The sequence below is a fragment of the Protopterus annectens genome, chromosome 4.part1 (assembly GCF_019279795.1).
Source record: "Protopterus annectens isolate FY-2018-M chromosome 4.part1, PAN1.0, whole genome shotgun sequence".
NCBI lineage: Eukaryota > Metazoa > Chordata > Ceratodontiformes > Protopteridae > Protopterus > Protopterus annectens.
The window spans coordinates 236,975,492-237,003,479 of NC_056734.1; the positions used below are offsets into that span (position 1 = coordinate 236,975,492).

The window sequence follows — 27,988 nt, forward strand, 5'->3', positions numbered from 1 at the left end:
CCTGATCTAGTGTCCATTCATGAGGGTCTGTCCTGGTCATGCTCAGCTTGTCTGCCACAAACTTTTACTCTGACAGAATTTAGGATGCCTGTAAATTGAGATTGTGCTGTCAAGCTATATCCCAAGCTAATATGGCTAGTCTGCAAAGGGGGTATGACCTGGTCACCCCTTGCTTGTTGATGTACCACATGACTGTGGTATTGTCTGTAACCATATGAAGAGGTCCCAGGAACCAAAGATGGTTCCGTGAGTTGAGTGCCTTGATCAGGGCAAGTATCTCATCGATATTTATATGCTTGTATTTGTCCTTGGTGTCCCACACTCCATGCACTTTTATCTCTGCTAAAACTGCCCCAAGCAAAGTCTGAGACATCTGTGGTGATTGACTGCTTTGCAGCAGGGAGGGGGGAGGGGAGACCTGAATTTAAGGATATTTGCTGTTTCCACCAAAAGATTTCTCTTCTGACAAACCCCAGCACTGGGATTTGAAGAAAAAAGGGTGTTGATGCTGGGACCAAAGAATTTTCAGACATTGCTGTTCCTTTCTCATGTAGAGTCTTGCCAGGGGAATCATGAAAATCATAAATCCCATGAGAACCAAAACCCTGAGGTATTCTGTCACAGTGAACAAAGTCTGAGTAGAAAACATTAGAAATAGATCTAAATAAAGATCAAATTTATTTTCTGTGGAAAAAAGCTGTTTGAAATGAGATGTCTAGTTGACATCCAGGAACACAATCCTGTGTAAGGGAGTCAATCAAAAAAGTCTTTTGAATGTTCTCTTGGAATCTCAGCTGCTGTAAGAGATCTCTCACCCAAGAGTGATATTCCTGACACTTTGAAAAACGCTCTGCAAAGATAAACAAGTCATCTAAACATGTAAAATGCAGATACCTTGTAGCCTGCAATGAGCTATAACTGGAGCTAGAGACTTTGGTTCAGACAGTTTAGTGCCTTGACCAGGATAAGCACCACCTTGATATTTATGTGCTTTTCCTTCCCTGCTCCAAAACAGTCAGTCACCATAGCTGCTTCAGACTTTGCTTGGAAAGCAGTTTTAGGAGGGCTAAAAGTGCAGGGGGGGTGGGACACCAAGGATGGATGCAAATACATATGATATTCCCAGTGAGGCACTGGCACTGACTGCATGCATGCATACATGCATACACAGGGTAAGGCAGAGAACTGATGGTGTGATACAGACACATAAAACCTTAAGACGCGTGAAGTATGAATGAATAGGGATGTGATGATAAGCATCTTTTAAGTCTAGTGTTACTAGGAAACTTGAAAGAGAAAGAAGAGGCAACAGGTTATTGCACACAAGTTTAGGGAAGAAAGATCCAGAATTGGTCGCCATTTTCTTTCTTTGGCACTAAGAACATCCTAAAATAAAAATTATTCCCCTCCTGGAAAGGAGCAACTGGTTCTACCACTCCTTGCGACAGTGTGTGATGAAGAACAGGTGGAAACAAAACAGTCTGTTCTGGAGGATGAGGAATGAACCCCTGCTAAAGGTGGAATTTCCTTCCACTGCCATCTGTAACCTTGATGAATGATTTCAGAACCCATTTGTCTGAAATAATCTGTTGCCAAAGAGAAAAATGGAGATTCAGACCTTATGGAAGAAAAAAAGGGGACAAGGTGGGAGGGAGTCACACGATATCTTGAATAGACATTCAAACTTGTTGGACTGTCCTTGGTTTTTGAGAGGTTTGAAACTTCTTTTTGGAACCCCCTTGCCATTTCTTCTTAAAAGTCTTTTTACCAGAAGTTTGCTGAGACTGTTTATTCTGTTTTTTGCCAAAAATGGATGAGGAGATAGAACATCCCTTGGACAACTTGGGAAAGGAGGGCTGAAAAATCTTAGCGATTCCCTGGATCAGCTTGCCACTTTCATCACTTGTTTTGGTCACCTTTGCAGCAATGGGTCTAAACAGAAAATATCTTTCCAAGGGAAAATTTAAGAACTCATTTGTAATATCACCTAGGAGGTTCTAAGAATGTAGCCAAGAAAATCTCCTCAAAACAGTACCAGTGGCCATAGCCCTTGAAGAAGTATCAACAGATTCCTACATGCACTGTAAACAATGAGTAGTGACCTGAGTAATAGAAACAAAGTTATTTAACTCATTCCCTCCAATGGAGCTCTGGAAGTTTGAACCATAAATTCCAATGGGCACAACCTAAGCTTTCCTGATAGAATCAAACTGTGACTTCACTTTTCAAACAAGTGTACAAATCTCCAGAACCATGGGGGTTACTAAAGACATTTAAACAGCAAAATTCTTCAGCAAAAACTATTTTTACAGTGGTAATTCTTTAGGTTCTAGGTCTTAAACTGGATTTTATAAGTCAAAGTAAACATAGTAACTATAAAGTTTGCAATATCTTGTAAACAACTTACAATATCTCAGCAACCACTCAAGTTACACTCATACCATTAGTAGCATTTTGTTCATCCTGCTGAGAGCTTTTATATGAGGCTAAACAGTTCTGTCTGTGCTACTTGGTTGTTAGGATATTTAGAAATATGTGAAATTTATGACAATATAAATATTATATGAACAAGAATTAATATTTCTTTAACTGCAGTAGACAGAGATCAAATAGCAGCACAGTTGTGTTTGCCATTATGTAATCTTTAAGATGAAATATTGTAATACCTAGTATAAAGCATGGAGTTGAAATTACTAATGCAAATATGAACAACAATACTTGATGCCTAGATATATCAGTAGGATGTAACTGCAAAAACACCTAGAGGCATCACCCTGCTGTAATGAATTAAAATAGATTTTTCCTCACAAGATGAAACTGCAGATAAACATTCCTCATACGTTCACAGTTGTCAGAACGCACTACAACATATGAGCCTGACAATTCAAAATTCTGAAAACCAAAGTTGCAGAAGTATAGACATTTTCCCCATACCTATCAATAATTTCCTCATCCTTATCACAAGGTGTAGGATTGGAAAAGGATTGGAATTAACTAAGTGTTTAGCAGCAGTGGGAGCATCTAAAGCAATACCTGCTGCATCAGGTTTGGGAATAGTGTATAAAAATTTAAAAGACTGTGGAACATTACATATCCTACCTGACTTTTTATGGTCAGTTGGCTGACTATCAGGACAACTGTAGGCAGTAATACATATGGTACATCCTCTAAAGCAGACAGAACAGTAGGAAGGGTGTGGATTCTGGAAAATCTTTCGGTAACAACTCAGTGTTTTTTGTTGATAAATCTCAGTGTTCTCCCAATGACTACACTGGCACATTCTAGCAATAGTATCAGAGAAAGAACCCCCCCCCCCATGTGGAGAATTAGACACTGAATTCTTCTGAGTCTGAATCAGAAATCTGAGGAAAAAATGTATCTGTCCCTCCATCTTCCTGTTCAGATTCAGAATACTGAATCTCTTCAAGAAAAGAGGAATCCCCTCCTTTTTTGTCAGAAACTACTTTACAAGAAGGATCAATTTCCTGAATTAATCCCTGAGGAGGAGTAGATGCATGCTTTGTTTCCTGTTTCTGGTTCTTTTTGACAGGAAAGATGGGGCCAACTGGTTTACCAATGGAAACAGCTGCTTCCCCATGGATGGGCACAGCATTTTGACACAATAGGGAAACCTTCCCTGTTCCCTCGCTCAGAACCAACAAGAGTGGCTCCACCTTGCCCAGTGAGGTGAACCAAGCATGGCTAACCCCATTCCACAGTGGCTGTAGATGCTACACCACAGAGATCTGGGTTAAAAGATGAGTGGTCGTAGGTGCAACAAATGGCCACAGCAGAGTCACCCACCTGCAGCTGAGGAAAATTGCTAGCCTGCTTAGTGACAAAGACTGTTTGCTTAACTTTTTATTTTTATGGCTGGAAAAAGAACCAGTCATGTGACCTCTGTTCTGCTCCATGGTCAGGCTGAAAATAGTGCCTCTTTCCAGGGGAAGACAAGCAGTAATTGTCAATAAACACTATCAGTCAAAAAAGTTACCTTGTTGAAAGGAAAAGAAAAACACTGTAAAATGCACTTTAAAGTACTCTGCAAGGCACACACACACAAAAAACTATTTCTCTACATAATACGTTTTAATTTATTTTACACTACTTTTAAACTGACAGAAAAAGATACTCCTCTGTTTAAATGTACATTACATTCTCAAGACAGTCCATTAAAATACAACACTCCTTGCTTTAAAATAAATTTCCTGGAGAGGAAATTAATAAAACATCAGTAAAATTAAGAAAATTTAAGCTTTTCACCCCATAGGGAACTCATGTGCCCAGCAAAGAAAAGCACAAGCCTAACATGGATCTTCCAGAGCATACTTTTTGACAGCAGTAAAGCTCTGAAGGGCTTTGCACCCAAACTTGTATTTTAGTCAACTCAGCTCAAGCTGTTTGACAGTTTGGGTGCATGGAAAGTACATTGAAGCTTTGGAAGCTGGCTGGCTGTTATATCCGTAGCATATTCTGATTTTGGGCAGCATTACTGCTGACAGCATGTCATTCACACAAATGATAGTAAATATATATATATATATATATATATATATATATATATATATATATATATATATATATATATATATATATATATAGTTTACTATCAAATAAGCAAAAATTCCTATCAAAAGTCCGACTCACATTTGCGATTTCAGCATGTTGGAAAGGAGAATGTTGCAAAGATATTTCCAGTTGCAAATTCAACCTTTGTCGACATCCGTAGACTGCAGTTCAATACTGCACATCAAGTGACGTAAAGTTTTTGCACCGCCCCCCCACCAGCAGATTATATATTCCAACTCCGACATCGCACTACAGTGGGAAAGGGGTATCTTTCCCGATCAGCACTATACTTCAATCTCTAGTAGTAAGGTCAACCACATATGTGCAAATGCATAGTGCATTCACTACAAGGAATACTTGCAGACTTGAAGATCAGCAATACAGGAAGCTGCAAAATGACTTTCGACATTCCCATTGGCGCCGCACCCTCATTCTCCATTTTAATAGTAAACCTATATATACATACATACGTGTGTGTATATACATATATATATATATATATATATATATATATATATATATATATATATATATACAGACATTCATACTTGCGTACATACATGCATACCTACATACATACATACATACATGCATGAATACTTACATACATACATATGTGCAAGCATGCATCTGTACAGACATACATAATACACATACACGAGTGTGTGCACACACACACACACACACATATATATATATATATATATATATATATATATATATATATATATATATACATATGTACACACATATGTGCACGCATACATACATACATGTATACATACATGCAGACATACATAAAACATACATACATAAATTAGTTCAATGTTGTCTGTTGGCAATTTAATAAAGAAAAAGGTTCCACTGATCCACAGTACATTCTAAGAGTGATCTGTTCCTACAAACTTTGTGTTTAAAAAGTGCAGGTATGTAAGGTGGTCACCATAACAGTATATTTTCAAGGCTAGCTCCCTTTAGCAATAAATCAGAATAGCTTTTGTCTTCTGTGTGAATGTCAGTGCTAATCTCGTGCATAGGTATTGACTTTTAGTGCATGAGGATTCATATACTAGAAACACCAGCATGGTTGCTACTTTGTTCTGTTAAGCCAAAAAGCCAACACTATGCTGTGTACATTTGTTAGAAGAAACATATTTGACTTAATATTAGGTAAAATACAATATCATACTATTCAAACTTGTCAAATATATAATAGCAACAATATAGTATAGAAGAAGACAAAACAGCATGAAGAAGGACAACAAAAAGCAAACATTTATCTCCTGCAGAGATCTCTTTTGATAGTACTGCTTACAGCTTTGGTATCTTGCTTTACTGGAAGGAAACAGAAGCAATAAGAGAGAATGTTTAGGCAAATAACTAAATAAGCAATAGGAAATCCCAGGAGAAGGAAATTTACCGGATCTTCTGAAAGATGCAAATGTCAGAATCTGTCCTATCCTTGCAATGAACGTCTAGCTATGGAAAATTATCTTTGTTGCTGGCTTTAATATATCCTGAGAAGAATCTTTCCTAAATAATTGGCCTCTAAATGCCTCCAGAGGGGAGGAGCTGGGCAACCCTTCAGGGGTGTTGACATTCTGTTTTGGAGAAGGGACTTCTCAAACCCTGATTTTGCAGACCACCCATGCCCCTTGGGCAGTGTCCATTGAAGGAGCCACTTCTGCCATGGCTGTCCTTATCACAGGAGAGGTCAAAGGGAGGTTGCTGGGATTTTCTGAACCAGAGTGATTTGAAGCCCTTCTAATTACTGTTGTAGGATTGTTTAGGGGTCTCACACCATAATCCTAGGGCAGATATGATCTTACCTTTCAGTCCAAACAGAAAGGATCCATAGTAGAGCACATTGATGAAGGATACCTTACAGAGTTGAAGTCAAGCATGATGTCCCATGTTATGCCTATTATAGCTGCTCTCACTGCTCCATCAGCTGCATTGTGTAACAGTGTCATGGGGAGATACAAGTGGCCACATGAGATTAAACCTCTTTTCTAGACGCTGGAGTGCCAGCTTCCTCAAAGAGTACAATGTGTGTTCACCGATGTCTCTTTGGAAGTGGGGTTATATAACTAATGTAACATAAAGTCAAAAGGGTAAATGTGCCCAGTGTAAGCACACTTTCCCATTCTGTCCATTGCTTGATAATCTTTGTTGGGAAGATGAATATCAGCAGAGTCATCAGATAGCCCTTTTTTGGTGGCTACTGTTACAGTAATGGTGTCCATGAGAAGGCTCTTACTTCATTGCTGCCTAACCTTAGGAGGACAGTTTTCTTAAAGCAGCTTCAGTAGAATCAGGTTCCTGAAATATCTACCTTGACTTATCAAAAGCTGACTGCATTTCAAACATTTCAGAAATCTTGAATTTATTGATATATTCCCTTTAGTCAAGTTTAAATACCAAAACTAAAAAAGTCAGTTCTAGAAACACCTATACCTTTGAAAAGTCAGTATTTAAAATCTATCTTCATGAGTAAAACAAACTACAACAAGCTGACATCTGGTAAAATAACCTGAATTACATAACCAAGCAATTTTTAAGCCCAGTAATTTAGGTCTAACAGGTCATCTAAAAAGAAATGGAGTTTCCACTTTTTGTTAGTAAAACATTTTCATAACTTTGTATAACAGTACAAAGAACATGAGACTAGCTGTAGAACTCCTACAATTATATATTAACTTGCATTCAGATAAAAATTGGCAAAGAACATTCAAACATAAAATGCATCAGACTGTGAAAAGAGTTGCAAGAGCTTCTCCAAAAATGCTGTGAAATACCAGTGATATGCAAGAAATTACAAATAATTAATAATAAAATATTTGTAGTTAACCTGCTGCTTTGTAAAACACATTTTTTTCTTCTCACAGAAAATGAAAGGCTATTACAGCTCTTACTAACTTAAAGGATGGCCGACAGGTCTGGGATTTGTTGTGTCCTTGAGGCTGGGTCTTCTACTATGAGTGGATGAAAAGAAATGAACCAAGGTTTGGAATCCCCAAACTGCATTCGCAGAAAACATCTTAGCAAAAACAGTTTTCTTAAGTGTTTCTGCATGAGGGCAAGTCACCCTGCACTCCCCAATGTGTGGGAAAAGCCACCAACCCCCTCAAACTTATATAGATAACTCCAAGGTCATACATACTTAAAAAGGGAGAAATTCCCCCCATAAGGAATCACTTCTGGCACAACTCACCATATCTGATAATTGGAGATTTGAAGTTTGGGCACTCAAAATCAAGAGTTCAAGCTTCGTCCACCAGTAAGGTAGCAGAGCCTGGGTTATACTAATACAACTGACAACACCCTTAGCAAGCATAGAGCAAATGACTCTACAGACTATTACTTTTGGAAAACAACTGAGCTACAAAAGACCAGCAACAACCCATACATATTTACATCTGAGGTCATGAATGATGCAGTTATTGTCTTTATTTTGAATGGGGAAGAAAAAGTCAAACTGTTTATTTATTTTCATGCTAGGCACAATGTTCTACATTCAGGGGTGACTTAGGACCACTGTTTAGTTAAGTGACTTGTTTTGTCACACATTAGGCAAATGAGACTGACAGAAGCAAACCTAAGATAAAAAAATGAAGACTGCCAGCTGCTCATAAATTTAAGTATGCTGCTCTAACCTGGCAAACCATTCTTAATAACAGATCTGAGTTTAACCTCTAAAGCATAGCTCAGAAATGATGATATGTCATTTCTGTATAAGGGACACATTTTATTGACCCAGAAACTGCAGTACAGAAATTATATACAGCTTAACAAATACAATTCAACTTAACAGGCAATATTAACCATTATATACATTAACATATTTGATCGCACCAATTATACATTTTGGCCAGGAGTGTTAATGGAGAATGCTAAGATTTTTTTCTAAGGTGTACTTTCTTTACTCTAGTTGGCATGCACTTTGGAAATCAAGAACAAACACTACACTTATATCCATATTATTTTGTAACAGCAATTAGTTCCAATAATGATTTTTTTAGTAAGCAAAAGTAAAGCTTAATACAAATCATTTTCCAAATAATCTGAGTTGCATTGCTTCTCAAAAGACTTCCTTATGAAAGTTAATGTTAATATATTTAATATCATGTTTTTTAAGGAAGTACACAGCAATATGAATCTTCAGATATACTCTTGCTTTACTTTGGCTTCTAATATTAGCAAATCTGTCTTTCAAAATACATGTGTGTTATAATTTCAGAAGGCTGATGGCTGGAATGATTTTTACTGCTCACAGACAGGCTCTAAATAAATTATCCCCAACTTCTAAGCTCAGTCACAATAAAATCAATACCATAATAAATGCAATTATTTATTAGATGGATATCTGTGAAATTTAAGATAACATTAAATACTGGTTCAGTATAACTTAAGCAGTTTACTTACCTCCTGTAAGCAGCAAGGAAATAAACAGCTGGTACATCGGAATGGCCTTGTTAAAGTTATAACCTCTGTGCCTATATTGTCAATAATCTTAATGATAAAGGAACGGGCAGGACCACAGAAGCTCCGGGTACAACAATCAGTTTCTTCTGCAGCAAAGTAAATTCTTTGTCCCATGTTGTTTTTAATTTCATATTTGTTGTTTGTTTCAAAACCAGTGAAAGCTAAAAAAAGTTAAAAGTATTATTTTTGTCAGAGCTTACGTAACAAAGTTACATAAGTGAATCAGCAGTAATTACTGAACACATGCTCTCGTCTTTTCTTAGGTGTGGAAGTGGAGTTTTATGACAATATACTTCATTTCCCATCTATACTAATATCCATCTAGAAATAAGAAAGACAGCATCAGAGTGAGCAGTTGTGCTTCTGGGTCACTCTGCTCTGCACATCTCACTGAGCTATAGTTTGAATTGAATCCACTGTATGAAATAATCCACTATTTTAATTCCAGATCGGATCATGGCTGCATTCAAAGTATTTTTATCATAACTAGCAAGTTGCAACTTAAAAAAACCTAAGTATACGAATCTATGAAAATAAGTAAGCATTTTCTAAAGGTAACAACAGATGTGTATTTGAAGCATATCTCAGAGTGCAAACATTTTAAGAGATGTTTAATTTATATGATAGATTTTGCTGTACCAGATTTGAAGGGTAGGATGGAAAAATGTTCTAGATTTTAAATAATACCCATGGCAGGCCTGTATGAATGCACCAGTTCCAGACATTTAAAAGGACATGTAAATAATAAACATTCATTAGAAAAAATGAAGTTAAAGCACAGGTGAGTAAAAAAGAAGTTATGTACTCACCATAACGTTTCATGTGAGTTGTCCATCTCACCTTCATTCTGTACTTGTGGATTCGGGACCAATCCTCAGTTCTGACTCGGCCATTTACAAAAGCTCAAGGTTTCCAACTAGCTCGTGGTTTACTTCCTATCCCATGATGCTCTAGGGCATTCCCCAGATCTTGTTTGCTGGTATGCTAATATGCGTATATAAAAATTCTTCATTGCTCTATAAGCCAAGAAGAAAGTCAGAGAATATCAGATGACAAATAGTAATCTCTCGATCCTCCAGGAGCTAGAAAAAAGGGTGGGGTTAGGAAGGTGGGACGTAAGAATGAAGGTGAGATGGACAACTCACATGGAATGTTATGGTGAGTACATACCTTCTTTATATGAAGATGTCCTATCTCACCTTCATTCTGTACTTGTGGGACAGTATCCCTAGCGCCATCTTTCTTGGGTGGCTCACGGGAGAACATCTTTCAGAACATTGGACCCAAAAGAGACCCTGTCCCTGGAGGCCAAATCCACTTTGTAATGAGTGATAAAGGTATGAGGCCTTCCCCACATTGCTGGAGCACAAATGGTATCAACTGAGAATTTTGCACAAAAGGCAAAAGAGGTTGAAATAGCCCTGGTAGAATGAGCTCATATTTTGCCTGAAAGTTGTTTATTCACTGACTGATAGATGAATGAGATGCAGTCTGACAACCATCTGGATAGAGTGTTTTTTGCTACTGAAGTCTCTTTCTTGCAGTCTGAAAAGGATACAAACAATTGGTCAGTCTTCCTAAAGTCCTTTGTTCTGTGTAAATAGAAATGTAAATGTCTATGTACATCAAGTTGGTGTAACATGTATTCTGCCTTATTGACATATTTGGGGGGAAAATGGTAAGTCTATGGACTGATTTAAGTTTGATTCTGAGCATACATTTGGTAGAAATTATGGGTTTGTGGGACGTCAGATGCTGTCATTGTGAAACAGCATATACGGAGGTTTGACAGATAATGCTTGTAACTCTGAAACTCTCCTAGCTGAAGTGATAGCCACTAAGAAAATCATCTTTCAGGTTAAGAACTTCAAGTCACAGGATGATGCAGGTTCAAAGGGGGGGGAAGAATTATATGGGATAATACAAAATTTAGGATCCATGGCGGTAGAGATGGTTTAATGGGTGGTCTCATCAGGTTAGTACATCTCAAGAAAGCTTTACAAAGTTTGTGGGACATAATGTTTGGTCCCCATCCTCCAAAATGAAAATTAGAGATTGCTGCTAATTGTACTCAAATAGTAGCTGCAGCTGCTATGTCATTAAAAAGCTTTTCTAAAAATTCCAGCATAGAAGATACAGGTGCAGAGAAAGAGTCAATATGATTTTTTAAGGCCTAGGAGGAAAATGTTTTCCATTTGCTGAGATATAATCTTCTTGTAGAAGCTTTGTGAGAAGAAATCAGGATATGTTGCACTGAGGGTGAAAGGTTAGGTAGCCTGGCTATGTTTGGAATAGGAGCAGCCAAGCTGTCAACTTGAGAGTTTGAAGAGATGGATGGAGCATTCCCGATGGATGGGTCAAAAGATCTGGCACTGGACCCAGAATCCAAGGCTCCTCCTGAAGATGAGGCCAGAAGTTGGGGAATGAAATCTGATGAGGCCAGTAAGGGGCTATAAGTAATAAGTTCCTTCCCACTGCACTGGCTTTCTGAAGAACTTTGGATATCAATGGAAAAGGAGGGAAGGCGTAGAGGAGACCCAAAGACCTATCATGTACAAGTGCATCTCTTGGGGATTCCCCCAGAGGGGAGATTAGGGCAAGGTATCTGCTGCATTTGGCATTCATGAACGTGGCAAAAAGATCGCAGTGAGGCTGGCCCTATTTTCGCAAAATCATTTCCACTATGTCTTGTTTCAGGGACCACTCATGAGGCATCAGTATTGCTTTGTTGAGTTTGTCTGCTATTACGCTGGATTTCCCCGGGATATGCATTGCTACCAGAAAGTGTTGGGAGGAGGTTGCTCACTGCCATACTCTCAGGGCCTCTCGACAAAGGTGGTAAGATCTGGTTCCTCCTTGTTTGTTTATATACCATACCACTGACATATTGTCCATCTGGATCGCAATTTTTCCTAGTGGAAGAGAGCCTTGGAATGCCTGCAGCGCAGGAAGCACCACTCTCATCTCTAGGACATTGATGTGCAAGTGGGCCTCGTGATCCTACCAAGTGCCTTGGACTGTTCTTCCCTGATAATGCCCCCCCCTCACCCTATCTGGGAAGCATCCATGGTCACTGTGGCAAGCGATTGTGGAAGAACAAAAGATCGACCTAAAGTGACTTGATCAGAGAGAATCCACCAGTGAAGGTCTCTCCAGCAAGATTCTGTTAACATAATCTGGTGTGATATTAGAAGTCCCTACATGGACCACTGAGTAAACAGCAGCCACTGTAGAGTTCTCATGTGCAGCTGCGCTAAGGGAATTATGTTTATAGCTGCTACCATGGTGCCTAGTACTTTTAGAACTGTCCTTGCTTGAGTGTTCCTTTAGAAAAGAAGGTCTAGAACCTGTACCCAAAGTGCTTTTACTCTCTCTGTTGGAAGCTTTACCATCATTTTTGTAGTGTCTAAATCTGTGCCTACAAAAATGATATGTTGAGATGGCAATAAGGCAGATTTTTTGTAGTTTATTGTGAGCTCTAGACGAGAACAAAGTATCAGAGCAGTTGCTTCTGTTAGTAGATGCTTGGTGGTGGTGGTTAGGAGCCAGTCGTCTAGATATGGAAACACTCAGAATCCTAAACATCTGAGGAGAGCTGTAACTACTGCCATACATTTGAACACTCTGGGGCTGTAGTGAGACCAAAGGGCAGAGCCCGAAACTGGTAGTGACTGGTTCCCAGCTGAAAGTGCAGTTGACTCATGGATGGCCTGTCCATTTTTATTTGGTAGTACACATCCTGGAGGTCTATAGAGTACATCCAATTGTCTTTTCCCAGAAAGGGTAGTATTGACTGCAGTCTTACCATCCAGAACGTTGCCTTTTTTACAGATTTGTTCAGTCTGCTGAGATCCAGTATGGGTCTCCAGTCCCCTGTTTTCTTCGGAACTAAAAAGAACCTTGAGTAAGTCCCGAATTGTATCTTTTCTGCGGGGAATGGTTGGATGACTCTTTTTTCTAGCAACTTCTGTATTTCTAGGGTATCTTGTTTCCTGTGTCTGGGTGGAACATCCGGAATGTCTTTTATGCATGGGGCAGGAATTGAAAAGGGTATGGAGTAACCTCTGGATATGATGTTTTGTACTCACTTGTCTTTTGTTATTTTTTAGCCAGGCATCTGAGTGCAAGGATAAACAACCCCTGACTGCCTCCAGAGAAGGACAGATGGGTACCTTTCAGGAGCACTGAAAAGGTTTACCAAAGAAGGATTTTCTGTCACCCTGGTTCTGTGGACCCCTCCCCCTCTGCCGCATGGCCAGCATCTTCCATTATTGCTTCCCCCTCTGCCCCTGGGGAAGGCTCACCACATGTGTCTTGATAAACTCTCTAGGATTTTTGAAACCACACTTTTCCTCCCTTTTGACCTATAGGATAAGGCCTAGAAGGTGTGGAAAAACAGACTCCAATAGCAGAGAGAGTTTTTTCTTCTTGTTCACACCTGGTTAGTGTGTCTTTCACCTTAGGCCCGAAGAAGGATGAGCCGTTGAAGGGGGCATTAGTGAAGGATGACTTGAAGGGTTCCACAAAGTTGCACAAGTGCATCCAGGAATGTCTCCTAAGGGAAATTCCTGAAGCCGCTGTCCCACTTGCTCCATCGGCTACATAAGAAACAAGCCTCATGGATAAGTTAACTACTGAATTTAAGGTGGAGAGCTGGGAGGACACATTATCTGCTCCCCCTGAAGCTACTGAACCCTGGACAGTATCTCCAAGATCTTTCAGGAGATCTCTCTGTAACCTGGTGAAGTGTGTAAAATAATTCAGGGACCTGAGAGTAAAGGTCACTGAAGAAAATGTGCACTTTCCGTAGCTGTCCATCGTACGTGACTCTTTGTTCGGGGTTGGACAGAAGTGGACGTCTCTGACAACTCCTTCTTGGTGGCCACCACCACCAGCATAGCATCTACTGGGACACCTTTTGTAAGGAAGGTGTTATCTATAGGGGATGTGATGAATTTATTTGGCCTCCAGGGGACAGGCTCCACTGAGTCTGAAGACTCCCATGCCTTTCAACAAACTAAATCCATAAGTTAATTGAAAGACAGCAACACCCAAGTGGCAGAAGGGCGAGACCCAAAGGCCTTCAGGTAGACATACTCCTCATCAGAAGGGTTGATGGGCTTCCAGCCACCTCTCTGCTTAAGGATTTCACAGAGTGACCGTGGGGACCCTTCTGACTCAGCAAGGTCTGTGTCTGATGTGATCAACTCCTCTTCTTCTTCTTCTTCTTTCAGCTGCTCCCGTTAGGGGTCACCACAGCAGATCAACTGTTTCCATTTTTTCCTGTCCTCTGCATCTTGCTCTGTCACACCAACCATCTGCATGTCCTCTCTCATCACATCCATAAACCTTATCTTAGGCCTTCCTCTTTTCCTGTTACCTGGCAGCTTCATCCTTAGCATCTTTTTCCCAATATACTCTGCATCCCTCCTCAGCACATGTCCAAACCAATGTAATCTTGCCTCTCTGGCTTTGTCTCCAAACCTTCCAACTCAGGCTGACCCTCTAATATACTTATTCCTAATCCTGTCCATCCTCGTCACACCCAGTGCAAATCTTAACATCTTCAACTCTGTCACATCAAGCTCTGACTCCTGCCTTTTTGTCAATGCCACTGTCTCCAACCCGTATAACATAGCTGGTCTCACTACCCTCTTGTAGACCTTCCCTTTCACTCTTACTGGTACTCGTTTGTCACAAATCACTCCTGACACTCTTCTCCACCCACTCCATCCTGCCTGTACTCTCTTCTTCACCTCTCTTCCACACTCACCATTACTCTGAACTGTTGATCCCAAGTACTTAAACTCATTCACCTTCGCCACTTCTACTCCCTGCAACCTCACCATTCCGCTGTCCTCCCTCTCATTCGCACACATATATTCTGTCTTATTCCTGCTGACCTTCATTCCTCTTCTCTCTAGAGCATATCTCCACCTGTTCCCTACTCTCACTACAGATCACAATGTCATCTGCAAACATCAGAGTCCACGGGGACTCCTGTCTGATCTCATCTGTCAACCTGTCCATCATCATTGCAAATAAGAAAGGGCTCAGAGCTGATCCTTGATGTAATCCCACCTCCACCTTAAACGCATCCGTCACTCCCACCACAGACCTCACTGCTGTCACACTACCCTTGTACATATCCTGTACCACTCTTACATACTTCTCTGACACTCCTGACTTCCTCATACAATACCACAACTCCTCTCTAGGCACCCTGTCATATGCTTTCTCTAAATCCACAAAGACACAATGCAACTCCTTCTGACCTTCTCTGTACTTCTCCATCAACACTCTCAGAGCAAACATCGCATCTGTAGTGCTCTTTCCTGGCATGAAACCATACTGCTGATCACTAATCATCACCTCTGTTCTTAACCTAGCTTCCACTACTCTTTCCCATAACTTCATGCTGTGACTGATCAGTTTAATCCCTCTGTAGTTGCTACAGCTCTGCACATCACCCTTATTCTTAAAAATCAGTACCACAACACATTTTCTCCATTCCTCAGCCATCCTCTCACTTTCCAAGATTTCATTAAACAATTTAGTTAAAAACTCCACTGCCATTATACCTAAACACCTCCATGCTTCCACAGGTATGTCATCTGGACCAACAGCCTTTCTGGTCTTCATCCTCTTCACAGGTATCCTTACTTCCTCCTTGCTAATCCACTGCACTTCATGATTCACTATCCGCACATCATCCAACCTTCTCTCCCTCTCATTCTCTTCATTCATCAACCCCTCAAAGTACCCTTTCCATCTGCTCAACACACTCTCCTCGTTTGTGAGTATGTTTCCCTCATTATCCTTTATCACCCTTACCTGCTGCACATCTTTACTAGCTCGGTCCCTCTGTCTAGCTAATCGGTACAGATCCTTTTCTCCCTCCTTAGTGTCCAACCTTTTATACAACTCTTCATAAGCCTTATCCTTAGCCTTCACCACCTCTCTCTTTGCCATGCACCTCATCTCCTTATACTCTTGTCTACTTTCTTCATCTCTTTGACAATCCCACTTCTTCTTCACCATCCTCTTTCTCTGTATACTCTCCTGTACTTCATTCCACCACCAGGTCTCCTTGTCCTCCTTCCTCTTTCCAGATGTCACACCAAGCACAGTTCTAGCCATCTCTCTTACTATCTTATCTTATTATCTTATTATGTGATCGACTCCTCTGTGGAGTCCAAATGCTTCCTCTTGCATAATCTCTTGTGAGGGACCTCTTCAGAAGGGTATTCTGGAGCAGTTTCAGAAGAGAAGGGTTTGCCCACTGGAGCATCCTGAGGCCCTGGGTCTCTGTGTGGAATCGGTTGTGCTGAGAGGGACACCGGTGCCTTTGGGGAAGGAATGACTAGATCTGAGAATGGGGCTGCTCATGGGGACAGCGCTCTCCTCATTGCCTCGAAAACCCCCTGCCCATGACCTGAGGAAGTTCCCAGTTCCAAAGAACTAGAAGGCTACCCCGGCACCAAGGCGGTTGGCTCCGAAGCTGATGTAGGAGTTGAGCTCACCTTGTGCTGAGGCCCCGAGAGGCAAGTTTGGATCCAACAACTGTCTGATCTGACTGTCCTCCCCAGACCCGACTGGAGAGTGTCGGCTCCTGGACTCCTCGAGCTTGGACAGCACTGAGGAAGTCAGAGCAGAAGTTGGAGCCATAGATCCTTAAGCAGCTGTCAGTTCTGATGGTTCCACTACTATCAGCTCCATGCATTCCAGCTGCAAGGCCCTGAGGCTGGTTGGAGGAGAAATCAATAATGATGGGGTAGGTCCACTCAGTTCCAAAACCTGCTGGGTTTGTTCTGACAATAATTTGGCTAACACCAGTGTAGAACCTCCGCACCACACAATACAAATCTTCTTCTGACAAACTCCTAGAGGACCAAGAAGAGGGGGCAGGAGATCTCGATCTTTGTAATATAGGTGACCTTAAAGTCAGAGAAACCGGCTCCAAGACTGCAGTGCCATCAGTTCCAAAATAGGAAGAGCCAAGTTAGCAGGCTTTTCAGGCCTGACGGATTTCGGGTCCGATGAAGACATTTTTGAAATTTTGTTTGAAGGTCCAGATTGATATGAGGAAGATAAATATATTTTACTAGATGTCTCAGATCTAGAAGGAGGTTAAAGACATTTTCTGGGAGCACCTAGAACATTTCTTGAACCCAGAGGGTTTAGTGCCTTTTGACTGCTTAGACATATTTACCAAGACAAATTACACAACTGTAACAACACCAGTAATATTTTAAACTATCTAGAAAGGAGCAAGAAACTTTTTAACTATTAAACATTAACTTTTTTTTCTGTAGTGTAAAACACACCACACAGGAAAAAAGCCCTCTAACTAAAAACGGGCTGAGCCACTCTTTAAGTTAAACAAGCTGGCATGGAAACTTAGTCTGTTAATCAGTAAAGAAAAAATCCCCAACATACAAATTTTATCAAAATTAATTAACTAACAAATGCACAGATAAGCCGGATAAGGATGGAAGTACAGGCCTAGAGGTGAAACGATGGCCCCAGAGAAAAACACAATTAATAGACACAGTCTAACACTGTGATAAATAAGGTCAAAAACCTTCTAAGATAATAGCACACAAGAAATTATTTAGGAAAAACTAGGTTTTAACAGGTATAACAAAGATTCTAAAGAACCTTAGCCACAGCCAGTTGAAGAATGCCGGATCTGTTTAGTGGCAAATGAGATCTAAAGAATGCCCTAGAGCATCATGGGATAGGGAGTAAGCCACGAGCTAGTTGGAGACCTTGAGCTTTTGTAAAATGCCAAGTTGAAACCAAGGATCTGTTCCAAACTCACAAGTACAGAATGAAGGCAAGATAGGACAACTTTACATCAAATGTTTACTGTCTTTTACTGTATATGTGTCAAACTCATGCATTGGTTGTGGGCTTTTAATTAATTTAGTATGGCAACATAATGAGTTTTGACTGGGTGATTTTTTTAGGAGTTGGTATTTAAGGATTTAGTCTCTTTGCAGTCTGAGGAAGTCTTATGTCAAAGGTACCTTACTGAAATGAATTTTATTGGAATGTACTATGTTAATGAATAATGTGTTGCAGCTGTTCCATTACAGCAAATTGTTTTACTTTTCAAATAGAAAATTTTGTCATACTGACTTCAAGTAGAGCATCAGCTAAATGTATACATAGAGGGAAATAGCAACTTAACTACAAATTATGTACTTTTCCTACAACTTGGAAGTTTAAGCCTCTAGCATTTTTCAAGATAGCATCACTAACATGGAGGAGGGCAACATAACTTATCAGGACATTGCTGCCCTGATTGTGATTGCAATAAAAAACAATTATCTCCTTTATGAACTTCTTTCTGCAACCTACAACAAACATTATTGATAATAAAAAAACTGTTACAGAACCTGGAATCTCATATAACTATAAATAAAAAAGTTCTAAATCTAAGAGACTGCCATACTAAAATTCTGCTTACACTTAGAGAAAATGTCCACTTATCTGAAATAAGCTTTCTGTTCACTAGAGAATATATCAGTGAGAGATAATCTCATCATTAGAGTTTTATGTAATGACAATTTAAGGGGTAAACTGGTTAAGGCAGATTAAGGAATGTTTAACCTTTTAATTAGCCCCTCCATGGCTCGTTCATCTAATGCTGCATGTAGACCATTCAGAGCCCTTTATTACAGCACCCACTTTAAGGTCTTCCTCCTAGGCAAAGTCATTATGCACAGCAGACACTTTTAGGTAATTTTACCTGCTAATAAAAAAATATATATTTTGTGGGTAAGGTGGTAAATATCACAAGACTTACCCATACAGGTCAGGTTTAAATGATCTAATACGGTGTTTAGAATTCAGTTGCTGATTCAACATGAATTCAAAATGTCATCTTTTTCTACTATAACATTATGCAAGTTGACGCAGAAGGTTAAGACTGTGCTGTTAATGAGTTAGTTCCTGTTGTACAGGGTTTGATTCCATCTGCCTTCATTTGCTTACTGTGTGACCTTCGGTATTAATCAGACAGTGCTTGGAAACAACTGGGAATTTGGACTAGGGTCATCAGTGGCCCCCTGGACTGCAAGACTAGTTTATATCTATGAACTTATGGGGCTGGTGTTGGGCATAATAGCTAAGGTGTTTACTTTACAGACACAAGATGCAGGGTTTGATTCTCAAATTGTATAAATGACTAGCCATAAAATGGCCTGCAAAGGCAGTTAACCTAGTTCTATCCTAGGAAAAAGCATTTACAGGGAAGGGGTTAGGTTATAAGGCTATGAATAACTTAAAATGTTCACAAATATGTAAAGATTTCTCTGGTAGAAATGAATATGTGTTATATGCATTACCTGTGACATGCTTGAAGAGTGATTCTGTTTTGAGCATATCATGTTACCATATGTACAAGTGGTAGCTGGCCAGTGTTGACTTCTTTGTGGCTGTACTCACTACACAGCTACTATTATCTTACTTATATCCACAGTTATAATAATTCAGATCTCAATGGTGCAGGGATGACTTTTTTTTTTTTTTTTTTTTTTTAATCTTCAGTATTTTGAATCTGCCCCTCGTTTGTATTCGCATCACTCCTGATATATCAGAATTGTTACTTTCGGCTTCTCAACTGACATAAGGATTCTTCATGAATAGAGTTATTAATAATTACTTAAATGTTATTTGTGGCATCCTCTCACTGTTCAGATGTGTTAGAAAAATATGTATTAATATGTGTATGCTTAATGCCAAATTAATAATCAAGTGTTTTTAATACGCCTTTCATTCTATTTCTCATGCACTGTGATTTATATAAATTGAATTTCATATGAGACTGAAAATATACTTTACTAAAACTGCAGCATGCTTACTGAAACTTGCAAGTTGCCCTCTGACCTAGTAACTGCTAGCACAGCAATATTCTTGTTTCTGCCTTGTGGAAATGTACTTGAGATGCAGGTGTTAATCTGCTAGGTCAGAAGCATATGAATAGACAATATACCATTTAATAAATGTAATGATTCTAGACAAACAGCCTTGTTCAGAGGATGGGAACCTCTGCAGCTGCAGTAGTTTAGAGATAAGGTAGACAAAGGTTTATTAGAGAAATGAACTGTTAGCATTGTGTTAGATTTAGCTATAGTATCTTGAATGTAACATAACAAGTATCTAACTGAAAGTAACCAAGGCCATGTTGTTTTCCTCAGGAAGTTTCACATAAAAATTATTTAAATCAGCAGAAAATCATGGGAAAGATGGTCAGCAGATGATGACCAAAAGGTGGTAATTCGTTACGTCAGCATGGTAGGACAGAATTAATTTGATAACCTATAAAAATGAATGCATTTCTTGTTTCTGGTTAGACAAACTCTGTATTAGCACGTTTTTGTCTCCTTGCTGCAAGATTAAAGTGCCTTAACCTGAACCTACCGTGTTTTGATAATTTTTAAAGTATATTTTTCCTTTGACAGATTGGTCCTTCGGACCGGAATACGTATCTCTTGCTCTGGACCTAGGTCAGAATTGGGCCCGGTGGCATGCATCCGTACGGAGAAGAAGCCAAATCGGCTCTTCTGTTTTGAAAGACCTCCGACTGAATTGTCGTTCGAAAGAGGCCAGCCACTGTTTCTGATCTGGGATTGGAGGACGAGTCAACGATCTGGTGGATCAACTCACGGAGGGTCAGGTAAGGAGGAATTACCTTATTTCTGTTTCAAGATCAAGGACTAGTTACAGAACTGTTTTATTTGTCAGATAAATTTGCCTATGCAAATTAGGGACGGAAGAAGTAGTTACTGTTTTTTGTCATAGATCAGGGAAACAGAATAGGTAGACAGTTATTCTAGATAAACTGTGAAAAAGGTGTAGACTTGTGGTACCACGTGATAGAAAGGGTTACATAACAATTTACAGCTTAGCTAAGACACCAATGGGAAATCAGTGCACAAAAAGTTCCCGGGACACGCCCCTAACTGAAGACGCGAAGTATATGCAATTACAGCATGCCGATAATATTAAATATTACACCAAATGGGTCGATAAGTACAAATTTCAGGGTAATTTAGATAAACTTGTACTTATGAAACTTGTAAAACAGTTAAAAATAGACGCGAAAGGTCAATTAAAAAAGCAGAGACAATTAGGAGTCCCTCAGGCGCACAGGTGGCTTGAGGAAGCAAATCGTAGGGAGCAAAGAATTAAAAATTCAAAAACTATGTTTTTAGACAAAGAAGATAATAATTTAGCAAAAGCGACGGCCCCTCCTTCGCCCCCTCCACTCCCGTTACCAGAATATGAAGCAAGTGGACGAGCTGATCCAACTGTTCGTCAGGGATTCCATTGAGACCAGGTCTCAAACACGCGACTTGAAAAGGGAAATTGAATTAAATGAATTAAATAGAGCATCACAAGCTATGAGCGAAGAAGAGATATGTCCGCTCATAGAAGTACCGAATCCTCAGGCAGGACAAGCAGGACAAGATCCGACTCTTTTAGTTTATAGACCGTGGACACCGGAAGATATCTGGAAAGCCACAGAAGGTATTCCCCACCCACAGGTGAATTTTAGAAAATTTTTAGAAGACTTACAGGGTATGAGATTAAGTTACCATTTGAATGGAGAGGAAGTAGAAAAAGTAGACAAATTGTAGGTCCAGATTGGCACATGATTTGTGGCAGCTGGAATCTTCGTGACGTACAACTTAGACCACTCCCACATACTGATGCAGAATTGGATGGCAGAGTGAAGGGTCTAACAGACCAAATCTCTGAAAAGTGGAAGCCTAGGGCTGATTGGACTTGTATTAATCAATGCATACAGCAAGAAAAAGAAACAGTAGATGGGTACTATGCCAGATTATTAGAGTGCTTTAACAATCATAGTGGCATGACAGTTCCTGAAAATCAAACTAATGATTCCCCGTATGAACAACAATTGAAAAATGCATTTTTAAAAGGTTGTATTGCACCTATTAGTAGCTTCATTACGAAGCATATGATAGATCATCGAACAAGTAGGTTACAAGCCTTACTTGAATATGTTAGACATGCAGAAAGACATTTTAATAGTAAAAAGAAAAAGAAAACCCAAGTATTTTCAGCAGAAGATGGGTCAGAAGTATTTGTAGTACAAACTGGGAAAAAGGGTAAGAAAAATACCCAGGGAAATAAACAATCTGACAAATGATCAGAAGATTTCGAGGAAAGAAAGAAAAAGGGTGAGTGTTTTAAGTGCTGGAAAAAAGGACATTTGGCAAGGGATTGCAGGCTAAACAAGAAGGTGACTACAGAAAATAAGGAGGATGAGGAATGACTATATGATAGTCAGGAATCATTAGATGAGAGTGAGCAGGGAAAGGTAAGTGTAAATGTGATAGCAGGAGAAGAGGATGTGACACAAGGGGTAGAGGATGTATATGAATACACAGACATAGAAGAAAATGAAATTTTAGACCTAGCTCTTTTGAGCTTAGAACTTTACTTAGCAGACACGAAACCGGAAGTGACGCTTCTGGTGGAGGGGAGGGAAGTTAAATTTTTGTGTGACTCTGATACACCCTTCCAAACTACCGGAAGATACAGAATCACCAGATTATATACTAGTGAAAGCAGCTAATGGACAGCTGTATCGGGAGCCACTCTCCCGTGACATTACAATAATAGACCCTGTTTCAGGGATGACTCAGAAAAGTAAAACTGTAGTTTCTGCAAAATGCCCAGTGAATCTTTTGGGTAGAGATTTGATGCAGATATTTGGCATAGTCGTAGTTCCAACCATGCAGGGTATAGAAGCACAGCGACAAACGGACACTTCTGTAGTGCGACCGGAGGGTGAAGTGTATTATTGGTACAGCCAGGACTTGGTTACGACTGGTCCAGGGGCAGTAACCGAAGAACTAATGAATGTAGCTATCAGTAAGTTCCCCTCCCTCGACATTGACAAACAGCATTTGTTGCATTGTACTCTATATTACTGTAATAGACCAGGTCCTGATAACGATTATGAACAAGAATTGTTTCAAAACCATGCAAACAGGCTAGTACTGCGAAACTTGTACTGGAATGCAGAAGGGAACAGTGTAGCAAGCTGTTCATTGCCCCAGGAATTTTTAGCACTTTACAAATCTAATCGACTGCCCCATGTTAATTTGACTAAGAATAAAACCTTAAAAATGGGCAGACTTAGGTGAAAAAGTCACGAGGTGGGAAAAACAGACAGAATTAGAACTCTCAGAACAGGGAGTACAGAAACAGAAATTGAATTGGATAACACAGACACACCCAGCTGTGCACTCACAGGCTAGTGAGGATAGCTGAGTATTACTCTTATTGGAGGAAGAGGAAAAAGCCTTGCGAGACATACCAGACATTCTCTGGTCAGTAGGGAAATCAGATGTAGGACTAATACGAACAGCAGGACCAGTTACCGTAACGGCAAAGTCAGCTTTTAGGCCCCAAAAAGACAGTATCCCTTGAGAAAGGATGCAGAGGTAGGAATCAAACCTATCATAGCAGCCTTACTTAAGGAAGGAGTCTTAATAGAATCTCTTGATTCACCATGTAATACACCTTTATTTCCTGTCAAGAAAGCAAATGGGGAATGGCGTATGGTCCAAGACTTACAAGCAGTGAACAATGGAGTTATACCCAGGGCACCAACGGTGCCAGATCCACACACCTTACTGAATGATTTAAAGCCAGAACAGAAATATTTTTCAGTGGTAGACATAAGTAATGCATTTTTCTCTATACCGATACACCCTGACTGCCAATATTGGTTTGCATTTACATTTCAGGGAAAGCAGTACACATATACCAGATTACCACAGGGGTATTGTGAAAGTCCAAAAATATTTGCACAGGAAATGGCAAGCAACCTGGCGGGATTTATCCCACTGAAAGGTAGTCAGATTCTACTTTATGTAGACGACATTCTGCTGGCAGCGCCCACCCAGCAAGAATGCAGAGAAGACACGATAGCTTTGTTACAATTTTTAGCTATTCAAGGTCATAAAGTAAACAAGGACAAGTTACAGCTTTGGAGAAAACAAGTTAAATACTTAGGATATGTAATATCCAAAGAAGGTAGAATATTAGATGAAGACAGAAAAACAGCAATTTTACAAGCACCTAGACCAACTACCAAGAAGGAAATGATGTCCTTCCTGGGAACTACTAATTTTTGTCGGAGTTGGATACTAAACTATGCTTTGGAATCTGCTCCACTGGCTGATTTAATATTTAAAAAAATGATGGCTGCACAGGATTTATTACAATGGACACCTGAAGCAGAAGCAGCTTTCTGTAAGCTGAAACAATTGATAGCATCATCCTTAGTTTTAGGATTACCAAACTATAACAAGCAGTTTATCCAGACTGTAGATTCTAAGCAAGGTTATATGACATCAGTATTGACACAGCAACATGGGGACAAACAACGCCCCATAGCTTATTATTCATCACAGTTAGATCCAGTGGCGCGGTCTTTGCCCCACTGTGTACAAGCAGTAGTTGCAGCTGCAATGGCAGTGCAGGCTTCGGCCTCAGTAGTATTATTCCACCCTCTCACATTGAGAGTGCCTCATGCAGTTGCAATTATTTGACTGCAAGAAAAAGTAGCATATCTTTCTCCAGCTAGGCATCTTTCCTGTATGACCATTCTGTTGGGCCAACCTCATATGACAATTGAACGATGCACAACTTCAAATCCGTCAACTTTGCTTCCGACCCCTGCAGATGGCAAACCGCACTGCTGCCTGCAGGAGATTGAGAAAAAGACATTACCTAGACAAGACCTTACGGATGTTCCCTTGGATGATGCCAAGGTAACATGCTATGTGGATGGCTCATGCAGGAGGGGTCCCACAGGACAGAACCTAGTGGGGTATGCAGTCGTTTCTGATACTGAAACTTTAGAAGCAAAATCTTTACCACACAACTTATCTGCACAAGCAGCAGAATTGATTGCCTTAACAAGGGCATGTACCTTAGCAAAAGGTAAGAAAGTGAACATTTATACTGACAGTCAGTATGCTTTTTCTACTGTACATGTTTTTTGCGCAACAGTGTAAAAACAGAGGAATGATAACATCTACTGGTAAACCGATTAATCATGCGCAACTTATTTTCGACTTGTTAGATTCAATTCAGTTACCTAAGAAAGTAGCTATTTGCAAATGCGTAGCTCATACAAAACAACAGGATAGAATTTCAAAAGGTAATGCACGGGCTGATACAGCTGCAAAGCAGGCAGCTTCAGCCACAGAAACTTTTCTTTTGAGTGAGGAATTACAACCCTCAGAGACTTTAGATTTAGAAATGTTAAAAACAATGCAGACACTTACTACAAATCTTGAGAAACAAAAGTGGATAAAACAAGGAGCAATCCTCAAAAAGGGACTGTACATCTCCAAGGAAAAGAAACCGATTTTATCATCTAATTTGTTTAGATATGCAGCGTTGTTGAGCCATGGGCAGAGCCATGTCTCAACAGGGGGGAATGGTACAGTTAGTGAATCGAGTGTTTACAACCTATGGGTTTACAAACTATACAAAAAAATTTTGTGCAGCATGCCATGTTTGTAACAAGCATCATGCACAAGGGGCATTGAAGCCTAAGTGAGGGAATTTTCCTACACCACCATATCCGTTCCATACTATCTGTATGGACTTCATAGAATTGAATAAATGCGAGAATAAGAAATACTGCCTAGTTATTATAGACATGTTTTCCAAATGGGTAGAAGCATTTCCAACTAAAAATCCAGATGCAGCTACGGTTGCAAAGGTCCTCGTTAAAGAAATTATACCCAGATTTGGGATACCGGAAAAGATTTATAGTGATAACGGGACACATTTCGTGAACCAAACAATCCAACAACTTAGTCGTTATTTTGGAATATCGTTAAAGAACCACTATGCGTATCACCCTCAATATGCAGGGCTAGTAGAGCGACACAATGGGGTACTGAAAAATAGACTTAGGAAATTGATAGAAGAAACACAGAAAAATTGGGTGCACTGTTTGCCTTTAGCACTGTTGAGTATGAGAACTGTTCAAAATGTAAAGGGATTAACTCCTTTTGAAACTTTGTTTGGGAGGGCATATTATACACCTCAGTGGAAACCTCTCATGTCTACAGAGCAGGAGGCTGACAGTTCACTTGCAGGATATATGAGGAGATTTTTGAATAACAAACTTGTGCAGTTAAATTCTGTTTCAGATAAAGAGCAACCGAAATCGGAAGCACCAGTAGCCCCCGGCACCTGGGTGTGGGTGAAGATCACGAAACGGAAGAATTGGAGCTCTCCGAAGTGGGAAGGTCCGTACCAGGTACTGCTGTCAACACCCACTGCAGTCAAAATCGCGGATCAAGCTTCCTGGATTCATTTGACACACTGTAAACTGGTCAAAAACTTTGAACTGGACAAAAACTTTGTTACTGTTGCACAACAAGAACAAAATGGCCAGATACAGAGTGAGTAGAGACACTGAGCAATTTCAAAAAACTTGTATGATTGTTTTTTTTGCAATATTGATCACACTGTTCTTTTTGCTGTGGCCGTACTTTTTTCCTGCCACAAAAGTTGAACTGATTAGACGTAATGAACCAAACATAGACTGGCATCCGAACTTCAACACTTATCAGGCAATTACATGTGTATACGCAGAGACTTTCAATGTTTCGAACTGCTAGGTCTGTACAGCCATACCAACAGCATACGGGGGTTTGTTAATGACTGCTATCCCCCTAGGGGTCAATGAGACCTGGGAAAATCTGTTTTTTGACACAGTCGCTATTAAAGCACAAGATAAGGTAGCACTGTATTTGCCTGTGACACAAAAAGGAATTGTATGCTTTTATAAAAATGACTCCATCCAAGTCGGATGGAGTAAATGTAATGTTACTGTACAGTACAAATGTTATAGAAAACCAAATGATTTGAGTGGATCTTGTAGTACAGATTATGACTCATTTTTGAAATCTATGCATAAAACTCTTGATCAGATACAGCACAATCCTGTACTTTTCAAACAGTTATTAATGATAGATAGGAAAATGTTTCATGCAGGGCAGTCATTTCGTAACAAAGTAATGACAAAGGTAGAGGACTGTTATTTTGTATGTGGAAAAAAGGCATATAAATGGTTACCTGAGAATTGGTCTGGCAGTTGTTTTTTGGGATACCTGGTTCCGGCCATCCGACACACTGCAGCTTTGCCTCAGGGGAGTATTCGAAATACTCGAGACGTAACCAAAAAGACTGTTAAGAAACTGGAGAATCCAGTGGGACGAATCAAAGCAGGGTGGAAAGACCATCGTAATGTGGGAACCAAACTTGTGCACATGGACTTGAGCGATGCTGTTATATCCTGGGCAGGTATATCACCCATGTATGGCGGAGTCAAATCAATATGGGAACTGTAAAAACTGTCTAAACTTCTCGAAATAATGAGTAATGCAACCTTTTCTGCCCTTGAACTGATAACTGATGAACTGAATGCCATGAGAACTGTAGTGCTTCAAAGCCGAATGGCTCTTGACTTCACCCTAGCGGTGAGAGGCGGAACTTGCGCTTTAATCAAAGAAGAGTGCTGTGCGTTCATTTCTGACCATCAGCATGAGATCAATGACCATCTCGAGGTGATTCAGCAAGTGTCGGCCATGACCAAACCAGGCCCAAACCCTCTGACAGAGTTTTTTCAGAATGTCTTTGGGGGGTGGGGCTCCATCTTTATGAACATATTGATTGCTATTGAGGTAGGTTTACTCCTAATAGGAGCTTGTATTTGTTGCGGAATCCCCTGCATGAAGAAATTAATTAAGGAATTCACAGATATATCCGTATCTGAGACTATGTATCAAATAACTGAATTTGAAGAGCTGCTAGAATGCAAGACACTTTCATAAAAGTTTAAACTAAATGACTTTCT

General features: G+C 39.9%; 1 protein-coding gene across 1 annotated transcript in view; it reads right to left on the minus strand.

Moving 5' to 3' along the window:
• LOC122801198 (phospholipid scramblase 1-like) overlaps positions 1–27,988 on the minus strand; it is a 621,378-nt gene that overhangs the window by 94,516 nt on the left and 498,874 nt on the right. The window contains exon 6 of the mRNA XM_044070756.1: positions 8,995–9,215. Coding sequence (XP_043926691.1) covers positions 8,995–9,215 — 221 coding nt within the window. The remainder of the gene's footprint in view (positions 1–8,994; positions 9,216–27,988) is intronic.